Source organism: Xiphophorus hellerii, chromosome 12 (assembly GCF_003331165.1).
Source record: "Xiphophorus hellerii strain 12219 chromosome 12, Xiphophorus_hellerii-4.1, whole genome shotgun sequence".
Taxonomy (NCBI): domain Eukaryota; kingdom Metazoa; phylum Chordata; class Actinopteri; order Cyprinodontiformes; family Poeciliidae; genus Xiphophorus; species Xiphophorus hellerii.
The window spans coordinates 9465410-9483208 of NC_045683.1; the positions used below are offsets into that span (position 1 = coordinate 9465410).

The 17799-nt window shown below is 39.6% G+C and overlaps 2 protein-coding genes across 6 annotated transcripts in view; both read right to left on the reverse strand.

The window, feature by feature from the left end:
- The window catches only part of taok3a (TAO kinase 3a), a 71905-nt gene extending 56188 nt beyond the window's left edge, over positions 1-15717 (reverse strand). Inside the window, exon 1 of one of the 5 annotated variants that reach the window (XM_032578269.1) lies at positions 15542-15717. The gene's annotated coding sequence lies outside the window, so the exon portion shown is untranslated. Of the gene's footprint in view, positions 1-15081; positions 15198-15302; positions 15426-15541 lie in introns of those variants that run through there. The other 4 variants (XM_032578273.1, XM_032578270.1, XM_032578271.1 and 1 more) reach the window with 4 other exon arrangements.
- LOC116729604 (uncharacterized) lies at positions 2999-10435 on the reverse strand. The gene is made up of 2 exons (XM_032578265.1): positions 10231-10435; positions 2999-9728 (listed from the first exon to the last, which is right to left on the reverse strand). The coding sequence occupies exon 2, from the start codon at positions 9373-9375 to the stop codon at positions 3277-3279; it is 6099 nt and encodes a 2032-aa protein (XP_032434156.1). The 5' UTR covers positions 9376-9728; positions 10231-10435; the 3' UTR covers positions 2999-3276.
- Positions 15718-17799: the final 2082 nt, after the last annotated feature.

Here is a 17799-nt window from a genome sequence, read left to right on the forward strand (position 1 = left end):
TAATTTTTTCCCCAATTATTCAAACTTGTATTTATCCTGACACACTGGTGGTTGGTGAGAGCATTACAAAATCTCCCCTAGATTCCGAAGCAAATCTCCACTTGACCCAATGAAGGCTGTCCAGTTACAGCATTAGAGTCGCACAGAGCTTGGGCTGAGGCCTACATTCTCTTGGGACTGGGGGGATGGGGGTGGGTTTGGCCCACACTGTAGTAACCTGACAGAAAAGGAGTTTTCAAGCCTTTGCTTCAGAGTTTGCCGATAGCGCCAGGCCAAAAAAAATTTATAAATAAAAAAAATCATCCTCAAAACCCAGAATCATTTGTAAATGATCAACAGTCATTGGATAATGCCCCCACTGAATAAAATAACGACCTCAACAAACCCTAGGTCTGACCTGAAAATTCAGTTGGCCAATAAAACAAGTTGGGTTTTTTTTACTTTGTAACTTCAAGGTTGCTGAGTAAAACTGACTTTTTTTATAGCTATGAGACAAAGAAGCATTTGAGTAAGTCAAAGGTTGCTTCCAAATTAGAGCAGTGTGGTACAGCACATTACCTCATCCCCACTCACATTAGCAGACGTGTCCATCATAAGCATGCATCCTAAGCCTTGCTGACATGCCCAGCTCTGCTAAGCTAGTGTTGCACACTGGAATTCTCTCTGAAGGATGCAACCGAAAATCAGCAGAACAAACAAATTGTAGGGCTATGACATGACACTTTGAATTTTTTTTTTTTTAAAGAGCCCCATTACCACATATTTCTAAAAATACTCGCGTCTGAGCCTTTTCCTTCTCTCTGCCGAGCTAAAATAAGTCCTAGATCCGGAGGAGTGGTGGAGGGCAGATATAACACAAATCAGCAGTCGCCAATGGTGATGTACGTTTGGCTGATGGGAATAGCTGCTCATAATTCCTCAGCATGTCGAGCTAGCCTAGTCATGAAGGAAAAGATAAAGGCTTAGAGATTTCACAACAGCGCTGGAGAGGAGGCAAATGCAGCCAAACATGATGAGGATTCAAAAGAGACAACATCGGACAGGAGAGAGGTGGGGGAGGGGGGCAACTCATGGCCACAGCTGCAACTTGGCCCAGAGGATTCGAGACATTCTTGTAATAAAGGGCTGTAATGAAGTCACTCATCCCAACTTTCCACACCCACTGCAACCAACTTTCCAAAATGCCTCTTTTATAACAAATTCTGAAGAAAGAAAAAACAATGGAGAACAGAATGCTCAAGAAGTGTAGAGCTCAAGAGGTGTGTTTACCAGGCTGATTTCTATTATTGTATAAAATGACAATAAATTGTGTGTTTAAGTCAGTTTAAGCCAGATGCGCTAGAGGAGAGCTTGTAAAACGTGATAAAACCCAAAGGGTCACTACAGGTGATCATATGCCCCCAGATGGGCTTTCATGAAATATACTGCAATGAATTCCTTTTCATGTACACATTTTCATTAGAATAAACTTCAAAGGATGACAGCTTGATCTTCCAGCTGACCAAAGATCTAAAGCAACTGCTCAGTATAGACGGTTTGTCATCATTACAAGGTGTTGACTGAACAGCAGAGCTGGAACAGTCACTTAAAACTATTTGATCAGGGTGCATCTGTTGCATCACAGTTTCTTTCCCTCTGAGACAACATTTAGAGAACCAAGACCGTGACTCAGGTACACATCAGCTGCTGTGTCGTGACTGAACCCATTCTACATGTTTCCGATGAGTGGGATTACATTCAGTGGTGCAAATACACGGTTTCCATTAAATTCAGGAATACCATACAGACGAAATTGGCTCTAATTATGCATTAAAGTGGCAGTGTTAGGTGTTTTCCAGATATGTGGTGCCATTTTATAGCACAGTCAAGTATATTACCTACAGTTGTTATAAAAATTATATTTATATATATATATTGCCCTGTGACAGACTGGCGACCTGTCCAGGGTGTACCCGGCCTCTCGCCCGGAACGTAGCTGGAGATAGGCACCAGCACTTCCCGACCCCACTAGGGACAAGGGTGAACAGAAAATGGATGGACATATATATTAAGAGATTTGACTTTGTGATATAACCCTGTGAAACTGGGCTTCTGTCTCTTTAAGAAACTCTTATCTTTCTGCAACTCCACCCTCAGGAAGTCATCACAACATCTCTCTTCTATTAACCCTTTAATGTTTTTACCAGCGTTGCACTGAGATGCTCAGCTGAGCTCAGTTGATGCACTCAGGTGATGCGCAGTTCAACCAGGAATGGGCTAATTTCTGCTGGCTAGTCTGAAGGAACTGAGTGGGGAAACGCAGGAAAGAGGTGGTGTCAAGTTCTTTTTTAAACTGTGCAACTTCCCCACTTGAAAAGGGATGGATGACCCCATGCAGATTCTTAATGGCAGGGATTTTACTCGAAGGACCAAACAGTTTTCCTTGCTTTTACTTCCATTTATTTCAGTGTATGGACATATTCACCATTGATCCAGAGGATGCAGGTAAAAACCTTTAAACAAACCCAAAAAATAATAATTACTAATCTGTATAAATTAATTTCACTTAGTTGCAAATTATATAAATAATACCAAGCAACCCATCACAAATTAAATATACAAAATAATCAAAATTAAATACACAAGTAACTAAACTTATGTTAACTTTAACTTAACTTTAAAGTGCATTCCAAGTTAATATTTACATTTCATACACATACATTTCTTAGCATACAAACATCTGCTTCTCAACATTAATAATAAATATTTATCATAAATTTAGCTTTAAATTATTCTTTGAAATTGATGGTAAATTAACAATTGAACTTGTTACCCAAATCCATTTCATCAATGCAATAATCAATTCAATCATAAAAGTCCATCAGTCAATGAACGGCAAGCGTCGCCGCTGCAATCCACCACCTCAGTTCAGCTGTCACTAATGATCCGATCGGCCAAACTGGATTGTAGACAACTTTGCGGTCCGATCTCATAACAACACAGTTTATATCTTACCGGCTGCCTCTCTGCTCATCTAAAAGATCATCCAGTTGTACACAGGTTGACTAGGATCTGTGATTCAAAAAGTCCCAAACTCCTGTCCTCTTTGTTTGACGGCTTTAACTTCCGTCTTCTCTTTTTTTTCCTTGTCCGTCCCGCTTTTAGGTCCGTGTGGGAACGCACAACTTTTTTTTTTTTTTTCTTCTTTCTGATTTGACTTCACACCTCCCACTCGATCTTTCCATTAATCAATGGGAAGATCGCAGCCCATTGTCATCTTGGTACATCTGGAGTTTTTTACTCTTTGGTTTGACTTTCCATTTGTTCCTCTACAGGTATTAAGACAATGAGCCTCCTAACATCCCTGTGAAGAATGGTGGTCTTGACTTTGTCTTTCTTTGGTGGATGAGTTGGTCTTTGCTTGACATGTCTTGTTATAGGAGTGCAATAGCTTGGGACAACCTGGACATTTACGTCCCTTACAACACCCTTCTTGTCGGGATTAGCACTTACAACTCTGCCCAGCATAAACTGTCCTCTAAGTGCATTTTGGTCACACAACCAGACAATGTCCCCAATAGCAACATTTCTATGGGAAGTGTGCCACTTGCTCCTCACAAAAAGGTTGGGACCAGCCAGCTGCCTCCAACTTTTCCAGAACTTAGTAACCTCATTTTGCATAGCTCCAAGTCGTTTGAATGAATAGCTGGAAAAATCAAACATTCTCATATCACCACTCTGAGATGCTCGTCCAAGCAAAAGACTGTTAGGTGTTATGTACTGAATACAACCCTCTCGACTTTGTATTCTCGCATCAATTGGGCGCTCATTTGCAAGATTGGCAGCGTTGTACAGAATTGTATGAAATTCACTGAAAGTCAGTGTAAATTCTTGACCAAGACTCTGGAAAGCTTTTTTCACAATGCCAACAGCAGCTTCAGCAGCTCCATTTCTGTGAGGTGAGTCTGCGGGAAGGATTTTCCACACCCATTCAGTCCCATTCTTTGCTGCTGCTTCTTCCAAATCTGATCTGTTTTGGGTGCTCAGGTACCTATACAGCTCCTCCATAACTGGTTTTGCTCCAACAAAATTGGTGCCTGCATCAGACCAGATCTTCTGTGGGTGACCTCGAATTGCAGTAAATCTCTGATAGGCCATCAGGAAACTTTCAGTGGAAAGCGAGCTTGCCAACTCAGTGTGAATAGCTCTACTGGCCATACAACAAAAAACGACTCCCCAGACCTTAATCGTCACCCTTTTCTTGACGTCATCTCTGACATAATAAGGTCCGAAGAGGTCGACTGAAGTGAACTTAAAAGGAGGTGCAGGCTCAGCCCTCTCAGGCGGCAAATCACCCATCAACTGCTGACACTTCAGAGCTCGAGCTTTCTTACAGACCATACAATTGTCAACAATCTTTTGGGCTATCCTTCGTCCTTTTACAACCCAGGCTTTTCTCCTCATCCTCAGTAGGGTTCCAGCAATTCCATCATGTGCAGCATTGTGAGCTTCTCGGCCCAACAGTGTTGATACCCAGGCATCATGGGGTATGATGGGAACTGCAGCTCTGTCTTCTCTAAAGATCTGTATCCTGCCGCCACAGACTAATAATCCAGACTCTTTGTCTTGATAAACCACCAACCTATCTATGGTTGTGTTGGGAAAGTTGGCACCCATCTGAGCAGCAAGAAAAATATCCCTGAGAGCATCCTCTCGTTCTCTCACAGAGATTACCCCTCTTGAGCAGACTGCCTCCCACTTTGGTTTAGCTGCAACTTGATTTTTCTTAATGAATCTCTTCGCTGCTCTCCAAACCCAGACAATTGTCTTGACCAGTCGTGTCAGACTGCTAAAGCGGCTAACATCTACCAGATTCTGTATGGATATTGATGGCCGCTGCTTCTTTGCTAATACCGCTGCTTGATTTTGCGGTAATTCTTGTTTGAGCTCTGATTCCTTTATCCCAGTCCTTGTGGTTACAGCAATGAATGCCTTCTTTTGCAACTTGATGATGCTCCCTTTTGCATCAATGGCAAGTTGTTTAGATGATTTAATTGGCCACTTTTCAACTGGAGATTTTAGAAATGCTGGGCCTTGTTGCCACTTAGAGTCAATATCAAGATCTTGAGGACTAGCTCCTCGGGTAATGATGTCGGCAATGTTTTGATTCCCAGGAATCCACCACCAATCTTGGATTCTTGTGTTGCTCTGGATCTCTCCAATCCTATTTGCAAAGAATGATTGAAACCCATAGCTTTCTCTTTGAATTGCTCCAAGAACTGTTTGACTATCAATGAGGTGATACCACCTCTCAACTTTGATTTGGCTGTGCATCTCAAAGTACTTCTTTAGTCGTGATGCAAACACTGCTCCGCACATCTCTGCTTTAACAGCCTCACCTTTTTGTTCCAATGGAGTAAGCTTAGCCTTGGATTCCACCAGCCTAATGATTGGGTCTCGGGCTGATCCCCACCTCAGATACAACACTGCTCCATAAGAATATTCACTTCCATCTGAAAACGTAATTGCTAAAGGGTCACTGCTGTTATGAAAGGGAGTTAATGCTCTGCTAAACTGGATCTTACTAAGCTGGGTGTACTCTTCAAAGAGGTTGATTGCATCTTCTCTAAGGTCACTTGAGAGTGCTAAATCCCAGGTGTCTTTTACTTGGCTACTCACATTCTTTGCCTCTTGGAAAGCTTTCCGCACCAGGATTGCCCCCTTCTGTTTTGCAGGAGTTACTAAGCCAACGGGATCATACAGACCAGACACCTGACTGAGGAGCTCTCGCCTTGTCAAAGGGTTTGGTGTTTGACTTCTGATTTGGTCCAACTGGAGGTCTTGTCCAAGTCGCATCTTTTTTTTCCTCTTTGAAAAATTTATGCTGACCATGACATGGAGTTTATCCTCCTCCACAATGTACCCCAGACCGAGTGCTTTATTGTCCTCATCCCGCATTTGGTTTGGTAGAACCATGGTCTTTACTTTCACTTCATCCTGCTTGTTGTTACAATTTTTCCTCCCACTTTGCCCAGAAAACACCCAAGGTTTGAGTTTGAAACCTCCAGCTTTGAGAATGCACTCCACATTTTCTGTGATTTCCTTTAGCCTGTCTGGGTCATTGTGGGACGTTAGAATGTCGTCAACATAGCTGTTATTCTGAAGGACTTGTCGCTCCTCATCAAGATGAATAAATGAGGGTAAACTTGCAGTTTCTCGCATCGCCAACTGTGCAATGCATCCTGCAGGTTTATCTCCAATGTTCACTCTTGTAATTGCGTAATCTCCAACTTTTTCATCCTCAGAATCACGCCAAATAAATCTGTGCAGGTGAACTTCTCTTTCCTCCAGCCAAACAGAATTATACATTTTCTTTATATCTCCTAATGCAGCATAAGCTCCTTCTCTGAACCTTAATAGGACAGCACGGATCTGGTTTAGGACATCTGGGCCTTTCATCAGCAGGTCATTCATACTTATCCCTTTAAATTTCTGGCTGCTATTCCACACAAGTCTTACAGGAGTTGTCACTGAGTGTGGATTTGGAGCAATTAGGTGGCTTACATACCACACTGGGCCGTTCCATTTATTGATTGCTTCCTCAGACAATTTAATTGCAGCTCCACGCTGAAGCATGTCATGCACTTGTTCAGTGTAAGCAGCTTTCCAGTCAGGTTCTTTAGCCAGTTGCTTCTCTGTTCTAAAAAATGTAGCTTCGACTGCATTTCTGTTGTCTGGCAGGGATGCTGGATCTTCCAACCATGGGTACCTAGCATGCCAGTGAGGTTCGTCTGTATGGCTGTCTCCTTCATTGTAGGTGAGGCCTTCCTTCACTACCTCAAGCTCCCTTTCTTCAGCGAGCGTCATCGCCTTTCCTCCTGGCTGACAGTTTCCACAACGACATCCTCCACACTTAGGTTCACAAGCCGTGCCAATACTGTCCCATCTCCACCACTCCAAGAAATCTTGGCTTGTAGTTGCAGTCTTTGATGCCTTAAGTTGATTGGAGATCTGATGAATTAATGGCGGATGCTGTGGGATTTCATGAATGACTTCTTCATATCTCACAGCAGCTGTCCTCATTGACCTTGCAAAATGTGTTTTGGTTGTATGAGCTGTCATGGCAAGTTCCTCAAACAATTCTGGATGGGTTCCTCCAACCACTTTTCCTAAGGGCCCATCCCACAGTACAAGGTTTCCCAAAACTCTAATTCTTTGTGGTGTCAACTGACCTTCCCTGTGGCTTATAAGTAAGCTTATTTCTCTGGGTCTTACAAGTTCATCCAGTGGTACGTCTGGAAAAAATCTTTTCAGCTGCTTTGCTTTAACATGCTTATGAATGTCTGCAATGCTGTCAAGTCCATAACAAACAAGCTGATAAGGTTTCAGGGTGCCTTTGGAGGTTTTCACACGAATTTTCAGGAGGTAACGTTTAGTCTCCACACAAACTTTCATCCCTCCAACTCCATGGACAATGAGTGTGATCTCCTCACTCTTGAGATTTAATCTGCTTGCAGCCTTGTGTGTTATGTAATTTGTATCTGACGCCAGATCAATTAATGTACCAATCTTTTGTCCAGCATTTGCGGTTACTTCAAGAAGCATCATTAACACTGGCAGCTCCTGCACTCCACTATCCATCAGGAAATTTAACTGATTTTGAGTTGTATTAGAATCTCTAGATGCAGTATTTGAAAATACATCTCTACAATGTTTGGCCAAATCAGGTGACAATTTCTTAAGAAATTCTTCTTGATCTTCAGTATACTTTCTGCTACCTTTGTCTTCTTCTGGGCCAATTCGGTTTCTCCTCTGGGTTGTGTTGCTTTTCTTAGCTTCAGCACTTGGGCATAGATAATAGTGATGTGGATCCTCCGCATTCCTGCAGCTTTGATTCTTGCACAAAAACCCAGGTTTGCAGTATGATTTGTCATCATGTATTTCCAAACATTTTATGCATGCTCCTACCTTCTTAACAGCAGCTCTTTTTTCAGTTAGTGTTAATGTTCTGAACTGTTTGCAAAAGTAGAGTCTTTTTCTGTGTTTTCCATCGCCGCAGACAACACAGCTTGCGAAGTCATCAATTGCTTTGACTGACTTGGTTCTGGCGTGTCTTTGCTCCATTTGGGTCTCTCGTCTACTTGGTTCTTCTTCTCTCAGTTGCTCTAGTTGCTCATAAATATTTTCTTGATCTTTCAGAAATGCAAGGAGGTGATCAAACCGATTCTCTGGTACCACAGCATTCCTTTTATCAGCTGCATAAACGAGCCACTCCTTCTTCAGAGCTTCAGGAAGCTTGGTCTCAACTGACTTTGTCACCAGAGGGTTTTTGATGGCGCCGGTATTTCCAAGGTCACTTAAATCCTTAAGAGCCTTTTCAACAGCTTGAATCAACTCCACGATTCTTCTTGGCTGGTGACCTCTAACTGCAGGAATTCTCTGTAGCTCCTCCACAATTTCAATCGCAATGGCTGTCTGATTTCCATAGCGGTTCTCAAGGACTTGAAAAATATCTTCTGCAGAGCTGTAAGAGGTTAAGCGAAGGTCTCTCGTGATTTTATCATCTAGGCTGTCCAGTAATTGCACTTTCTTCACCTCCTGTGAACCAGTTGGTTCTCCTTGTTTTTGAAGAGCTTCCCAGTCCCTTTTCCATCTATAAAAATCACGCTTGTTTCCAAGAAACTTTGGGAGAGATGTTGGTTTTAACTTGATGGTGGGTAGAGAATAATTTTGGGACATTACAATTTGCTCCTTTTTTTCTTCACCTTCTTTTAATCTTGCATTAATGAACTCTGCTGTCCTGGAGACCAACTTTGGGACACTAAGTTCCAATCCTCTCAGCCGATCTTGAATTTCATCCCGATAGTCATGAGGAATCCATCTTTTCCAGCGACAATGAACTTCTTTTGCAGCCTTTAAAAGTTCCTTCAGATGACTGAGGGTGAAGTCATATGCCTCTTTTCCCACTCCTGGTGCAATAGTGGCAACATGTTCACATTCTGATTCTGCTACTTGAAGTGCAATTAACAGTTCAGTTTTCCCAAAAGTTCTCCACAGGGTCTCCTGGATTAAACTTTTGATTTCTCTTACTTTTGCTTCACATTCATTTGCAGTTTTTTCCAGGTCAGATTTCTGCTGTTCAGTCAGTGCAGCGTCGCCATCTTCACCCAACTTGGATTCCACTTCTGCGATGAGACTTGCTTCCAGATCATCATTTGCTGCCATTACTTTTCCAGCCTCTATGTTGAGCTTGTTGAAATTGTCCTTTAATTCCTCTTCAGTCATGTCCTCATGCGTCCGAGTTATGTTATTGATCAATCGAGTCAACAACCTCTTTGCTGTCGTTCTCTCCATCTTTAGTTGTTCAACAGACTTCTCATCAGCTGGTTCTGCCATCTTTTGAATCAGTCTCAGTTGTTCACAGATATGAAGCAAACAAATGATGTCAGCAACTGTCTCTTCTTTAACAAGATCCTTCAATTAGTTTCTTTCTTTCTCATCAGCAGTTTGTGGTCTGTTTTTCCAATGCCGCTGGTTTATACTGTTGCCGGTGTTTCAGCCGGTTTTTACTGTCAAGTTCTTTTTTAAACTGTGCAACTTCCCCACTTGAAAAGGGATGGATGACCCCATGCAGATTCTTAATGGCAGGGATTTTACTCGAAGGACCAAACAGTTTTCCTTGCTTTTACTTCCATTTATTTCAGTGTATGGACATATTCACCATTGATCCAGAGGATGCAGGTAAAAACCTTTAAACAAACCCAAAAAATAATAATTACTAATCTGTATAAATTAATTTCACTTAGTTGCAAATTATATAAATAATACCAAGCAACCCATCACAAATTAAATATACAAAATAATCAAAATTAAATACACAAGTAACTAAACTTATGTTAACTTTAACTTAACTTTAAAGTGCATTCCAAGTTAATATTTACATTTCATACACATACATTTCTTAGCATACAAACATCTGCTTCTCAACATTAATAATAAATATTTATCATAAATTTAGCTTTAAATTATTCTTTGAAATTGATGGTAAATTAACAATTGAACTTGTTACCCAAATCCATTTCATCAATGCAATAATCAATTCAATCATAAAAGTCCATCAGTCAATGAACGGCAAGCGTCGCCGCTGCAATCCACCACCTCAGTTCAGCTGTCACTAATGATCCGATCGGCCAAACTGGATTGTAGACAACTTTGCGGTCCGATCTCATAACAACACAGTTTATATCTTACCGGCTGCCTCTCTGCTCATCTAAAAGATCATCCAGTTGTACACAGGTTGACTAGGATCTGTGATTCAAAAAGTCCCAAACTCCTGTCCTCTTTGTTTGACGGCTTTAACTTCCGTCTTCTCTTTTTTTTCCTTGTCCGTCCCGCTTTTAGGTCCGTGTGGGAACGCACAACTTTTTTTTTTTTTTTTTTCTTCTTTCTGATTTGACTTCACAGGTGGTCTGTAGTGCTGAAGCTCAGAAACTTGGAAACTGCAGTTCCGAAAAGGAGCTTCGTCTTCGAAGGCGATGCTCTGTCCCATCCAGGTGTTTTGCACCACAACTGAATGGTTGCCACAGGACATTAAAGGACTTCTCAAACATAAATTAAAGAACCAAGGCAACACTCTAGGTTTGTTTTTGATGAAAGACTAACATTATAACAAGATGTAAAGCTCAAAAAAGTCAATTTTACATAATACTGTTCCTTTAAACTCAAGAGCATTTGAGGTCATAAAACAATATATTAATTAAATAAATGCACTTATTGTAGAATGAATAAAAGACCTTAAATCTATGAGACGATCAATCAAATCAATTATAGCCATCTTTAGGATGACTTAATATTGCTCTTAAAATTTATATTACAATAAAAGGTGCCATTATAGCTGTTGATTAATCCAGTTACCAAATATATACACTGGTTCTCCTCCTGCTGACTTCACAAGACCAACATAGTGTAGCAGTGCAGAGTTTTGCTGTCTTTTGAAATCATCATTAAAAGCAGTACGCATGAGCACATCTGCAAGTCCAAGAGAAATTGGGGGTAGGGAGAGCAACATTTTCCTCGTCATCTAAAACAGCATGTCTATGTTAAACATGCTAAATCATATCACTGCAGAACATTAAGCCTGAAAGCATCACTTTAATATTGATAGACTCTGGTCCTATAGCATAGTTAACCAACACTACTAAAACTGACTTTGAAAAAATGGAACAAATCATTGTTTTTTAAGGGCTTAGCCCCTAGAAATATTAGTAGAATTTATTATAGAATTTCTATTATAGATAGAAACAAGTGCATTGTTTTCAGTTCAAGTGAAAAACATTACAGTGGCATGATGTTTTTTGATTGTTTATATTTAGAAAGTTAATTAAAATTTGTATCAGACGTGTTACAAATTATTAGGTAGAAAACGAAAGAAAATATTTCCTCTAAAGTTATAGTAATATTTAAACTCTTCCATAATCTCCCGCTTCATTCATGGGGGAATTTGACCCATAAAAATAAAATACCCAAAGATTGCTAATAAAGGTAGTTAACAGCAAATTTCTTTCTATTTCAGCAAAATAGAAAGAAATCCATTGGAATGTCTTCTGAAGTTGAAATTTTGACCAAGAATTCAGATTTGACATGCCATCTGTTTGTATACTATTAAACTCATGGTTCACACAGAACTCTACAAGCTTTGACTTTTAGTATGTTCCTCTATGTTTTCAATGCTTAGAACAGAGAAAAACATTTCATCAGCTTATTCCCAAGCACAATAATGAGCAAATCCTATTGGTTTTCATCCATCCCAGATCCAAACTAACTTCTGAGACAAGTCAAAAATAGCACAGGACGAACAATTTTAAATAATCTAAGAATATCCCGTCTTTCCACATCCTTTTTTTTAAAGTTAACATAAATCTTTGCAGTGTCCCTATGCTTTAAGAAAGTTATAATAAAACTTCTAGACTTCAAGAGCTCAAATTGTTTTCTACCGAATACCACCAATGCACAAAAAACATGTTTTTTATCTTGTTACTCATCCATTTGTGGTGTTTGTCTATGCAAAGTATGAATGTCAATGCCACAGGCTGCAGTAACCTTACATGAGCAATTTTGGTTTTAGGCTTGCTCAATTTTGTGTTAGCCAGTAGGGAAACATTCCATTTTTTTTTTAATTAAAAGACACTGCGATATGGCTGCAAAGGCAACTCAAACTCAACAGTCAACCATCTCACAACATGAGCTTAGATAAGCAACACCTGAAATAAAGAGACTGTGAGTAAGATGCTAACAATGAGGGTAACAATGGGGGTGCTGCCTGTGACACCCCAGCTTTGACCCTATTCACAAAAGGGGCTCTCTGGCACCCTCCATTGATAGCTCTGAGGTGGCTCAATTTGAACCTCCCATGAAGCCTCACTAATTCGTTCACGTCAACTGAGACACCTACTTCAGGATGAATTTCTGTCTTCAAAGTGTGTTATAAAAGAGTTTCTTCTTGCTGTAGCTTCCTGTCATTAGGAAGTGATAGATACAAACAAGGTATTTTTAAACTGGGCATCAAACAGTAACAAAGTAGCAATAACACCTTATTGCTTAGTAACTGTGTTCTCATCACAGCTCATCAAAGCAAAAACATTCTAGTTGCTACTTAATATCCTGGGACACAAGAGATAGTTACAATAAAAACATGACTGCGAGTACAAATCATTTGGTGGCTCGGTTCAAACAAGATCATGGAGTTTGTGGAATTATATATGGAAGCCCAAAATTATTCATACTTTTGACAGATAGTGAAAATCATGTTGCTAGAAAATGCTAATGAAATTAAAAGATTATTTAATCCCAAATCTGGTGACTAAAATACTGATAAATCAACTCAAATTTAAGATGTCATAAGACCTTTTTAAGACCACTATGAATACAATTTAAGGCCCTTATCTCCACAGAAATGTACAAACTTTGTTCAGCCAACAAGAAACAAATTTACACTAATCCACGAAGGCTGCATAAAGCTAGCTAGCTAGCAAAGGTATATTAAAACACAGTGCAGAGGGGTCACTGATATACACACATTTCTTTTTTATGGTCAGTAAATACACCATAACATATGCAAACAACAAGACTATTCAGTGTATAAATTATTTTTGTGTAAAGAATTACAGATATTCTGAATATCATTGAATCGGTTAAAGGAAGGACAAAAGATGTTAAAAATCTTTTAGAAATTGAAGAATATTTTCAATAAAGGGATGTTGGCTGTTCATTCAGACAGCTACAATTAGTAGATCATCAGATAACAGAAAGGTGAACATATGACAACAACGTTGCTCGGTTTCCTCTGTTAAGAAGCAAATTCTGTCTGGATTAAGAAATCTCAAAAGAAAGTTTAAACTTTTCTACAGGAAATACACATAGCAGCTGCTTTTAGTAACACTAACTATGCTAATATCTGGGGGCAAAGATGCTTTGAAATATCAACTCAATAATCGAATCTTTGTCTTAAAGTAGTAAAATTCTGTTTAACATTTACGCTGTGTAAATCTTCTTGCTCTCTCACACAAACAGCGTGATGTTGCCTCTGGTTGTAATATAACAAATCACTGATCACAACAACATAATGGCTCATGTACTGAGGCAACACATGAAATTAACAGTAAAATGGATAAGAATATAAAACTTTGTTTTGCTTAATCTTGTAGGAAAATGTACAAAACAGTATTTGTAGATATTCAGGTATGCAGAAATAGACAGGGTTTTTTTTAATGTTTGAACATTTTAATAGAAATCATCTTTTTGTTTTGCTATACCTATTCTGAGAAGACACACACATTCAACTTTGCAACAAAGTAAAATAAAAGATTGACATTTATCGTTCAAAATCTGAATCAATAACTTTACTAAATCGGTGATAGAAATATCAGGCACAGAATCTCTATATTTGCTGTTCTGCACTATATAATCTGCAGGCCAGTACACCGTCAAAAATCAGAACGAGCAAGATTTATTTGCAAATTAGACGGTCAAGTTAGGATCATAAACAGTGAATTGTCCTGCATATCACAAGGAAGTGTGTCACTTTCTGTTCCGACTAGAGCATAAAGATAACTAACTAAGACATATGAAAGGACCCACATAGCTGTGCTTTGAAACCTGCTAGAAAAATCAGAAACCTCAAGAGGAAGAAAAAAAACATACAATTTCCTGTATGTGCTTAGGTAGAGCAGCATCCTTTCCAGCCTACTGTGCACCAGCCTATTATGCAAAGGAAGTAAATTGAGTTTACATTTGTTTTCAACTACTGCAATCCTGTTAAGCTAAAAGCTGGAAACAAAATGTCTAAAAATACCGTAAATCAATCTGAATGACATGTAGCTGCAATGTCATAGTGAAGGATTACAGTTCTTTCTGTTGATTCCTGTCTTTAACTCCATGGGCAGGCTTCTTAAAATAAATCTTTACAAATGACACAGTTTAGCTCTGTAACGCGGCTCCTGCTGCCTCTCGCTCACTCACTCATGAGCTCTACACACACAAGAGATGACATCATGTTGGGTCAGATTGGGTTTTAGTGCTCAGCTTGCTATCTACATCTGCCATTTCCACAGCGTCGAGCATTCCTAACGTTTTGCCAAAGCTGTAAATTTAAGCAAGCATAAGTCTGTCTGCAGGTGACGACATGAGAAAATGATTTCAAGTACGAAATAACAAATGACGTGCGGTTTTTATTATTATTGTCGCAGACAACGAATGAAACATTCCCTTAAAATTAAGTGCATAAAAATACTATGCTAAATATTGATAAACGAGCGCAGACATATGAACCAAAATGAGGTTGGGGGTCATGTTGTGGCGGACGTTGCTGTCTCAATATCCATTGTGACTACGCACTGATAGTAAAATCTCACTCGCAACAACGCAGACTACAATGGAAGGTACCACAGTCATTTCTGATGTTACACACTGAAAGGCACTGCATGACAGTGCTAAATTTCACACAGGACAAGTTCCCACAACATCCAGTCGCATTGTCGTCTTACAACACCCCCTCAGCTTTACACTTCCACTACAACCTGTCACCCGTTGGCTCAGCGTACTCACCCCCTCCAAAAGGAGCAAACCAAACACCAAAGCTTATTCCCTCGTCAGTTCCAGGTGTAAAACATGCACATTTCGGCGTAGCTTTTTTCCTTATATATACATAAATACATGTATGAGCAGGTGCAGAGAAGCGAGAATGAACACTTCGTTATGACCATTAAAAAGACAAACCTACGCACTTTAAACCCAGCGATGCTGGTGTCTGTGTGTTACCTACTCACCACCTCTGAGTGGACTGGCGTTCAGACAACAAGCCGAAGCAAAACCAAAACGACGGTGACCATCTCCAACTCCAATGTACTCAATAAAACGCACTTTTTTTGTACCCTCTGACATTTAGCTACAGTAGCTTAGCCGCTGACACGAGAGGAAGTGTCAGTTCAGTTTGAGAGCGCGAGGCTTTAGCGCAAGCCGTTAACTGACAAACGGTGGCAACATCAAAGGGGGAAAAGTCGCTCACCTTTTGTGAAAGTCGAGCAGGTTAAAAAAGAGAAAAAAGATCATGCGTACTTCAGAAAGTGTTTAGTCCGACTTTGAAGAGGTCGGTGCGACTTCGCGAAGTCAGTTGGTCTAGACTTCCTGAATGACGGAGCCGCGGGAGAGCAGAACAACCCCTCGCTCGTGTTTGACAGTGACTTTGACAGGCAGGCGGAAATAAAGTTGCCTGCTGAGGGGACCGCTGGAGGATGCGCGCTACAAGCTTCGGGTTTCTTTGTTAAGTTTTTTTCCCTAATATATTCATACATTATTGAGATGGTCTGTGCTCGTTTAACAAGATCAAATGCACATATTTTAGCGTTGGAGTAAAGTTGCTTTAACGACAACAAAACTATCCCTCCCATAAAAATAAACGATCAGAAATTTTGCACCTTATTTTCTTTGCAAATCATTAAAGATGCATGACCTGAGTCATACCCGATTCTGTTGCAACTTCAGGAAAGAAAAAATATATACTCAATGCAATGCTGCCATCTGCTGTTGTAAGTTAAGGTTTTTTTTTCTTTTGTCATAACGAAGAACTGTGGGTATAGCATTACTTCAAGTAAATATAGTTATCCAAGAAATAACTCAAGTAAGAGTAAAAAGTATTTTGTCAAAAGGCCACTCAATTAATTTGTATTATCCACCCATCTATTTTCTAACACCCTTGTCTCTAGTGGGGTTGACAGGGGTGCTGGTGCCTATCTCCAGCTAAGGTTCAGGTGTTATGCCGAGAATTGCATGCCCTGTCGCGGATTCCGTGGGAGAAGGCGCTGTGGAACACTGTGATGAAAAAGCCTGTTTGAATTACTATTTTCTGCTATTTGAAGGCAGGAGCATTAAAAGTGCCTTCAGATCAGCTGTTGCCTGGCTGCTATTCCCCACAAGACACAACGTAGAATCAACTACGCTACACCGGAGTACCCGGAGAGAACCCACCATGCACTGGGAGAACATGCAAACTCCATGCAGAAAAACCTCAGACTGGGAATCTAACCCAGGACCTTCTTGCTGCAAGGCAACAGTGCTACCAACTGCGCTTATGTTTGATCTACTATGTGAATTCTTAGGTGGGTCTCAATAACTTCAAATATGTTTGAAAAGTTTCTATTTTAGTCATTTGATTGAAAAGCTGAAACTCTTGAGATTTACCACATACCTTTTGTGTTAGTCTTATGTTAAATTGTATTTCTGAAAATAAATGTTCTTTTTTTTTAATGTATTTTGCTCTTTAACCCTTTGAACACTGAATTGAAAATAGGCAATTGCTTTAGATTCATGCACAGTTTTAGTGCAAGAAATGCGAGCCTAGCTCAACCATAAGAGAGAAATTATTAAAATATTAATAATTTTTGTATTTTAAATGTAAAGTAAAAAATACTACTTTTTTTTGGGATAGAGCAAATTGTGTGATATGGATGGAGATCAAGGAAGTCGGTGTTGAGCACTGTGTAACTTATTTGGTCTAAAGAAAAAGGGGCTTTGTTTTTTGTGTTAATTCTCTTGCAGTATACCATGTATTCTGAATTGCTCTTTGCCAAAGTGGATCTCCTCTTGGTCGAAAAGAGGTCCATTGAACGTCTTGAAGTTTATGCATGGCTCTTGGCGTTACTTTGTTGTCCTGTCTTTCCTTATAAAATTTATCTAGACCTCCATGGTATTTATGACAACCTTCTTTTTCAGAACATCCATATTTATTTGAAATTGACATTAGCCACTTGGTTTTGTGCAGGTGTTGTTTGAATAAAATCCAAATCTTCACTACTGTCGATCAATTCATTTGTTTCGATTACTTTATTGGCGTTTGTTGGTGTGGTATTTTGTTTTAGTGTTGTAGGTGTCACAAATTGCTCTTTTTTAGTAACTGTGTTTTTATCTGAATTTTTTGGTGTTGTAAGATCTTTTGAGGGTGTTGTCATGTTAATTAAAGTTGTTGATTTAGTAACTAATTTTTCAATTGGGGTGGTCTTCGAAGGTGCTTGGGTGGCCAAGACTTTTCTTGTTAATTTTAACTGAGCTTTTTCTGCAGTTGCTATAAGGGATGCAGGTGTGACAACCTTAAGTGCTTTATTTATTTGTGGATTTCCTTCATCATCTTTAATCTCTTCATTAGGTTTTATGGTTGTATGAGCTTCACTGGTAACAGTTTTAATTGTTTTAACAGAGGTGACTGGCTTAACAGTTGTAATTGGTATAGTTGTAATGGGTTTGTTAGTGTAGCTATAGAGTGTTAAACAG

Bases quoted from the DNA above. Each gene is read 5' to 3' on its own strand.
- LOC116729604 (XM_032578265.1), bottom strand. From the start codon at position 9,375: ATGGCAGAACCAGCTGATGAGAAGTCTGTTGAACAACTAAAGATGGAG.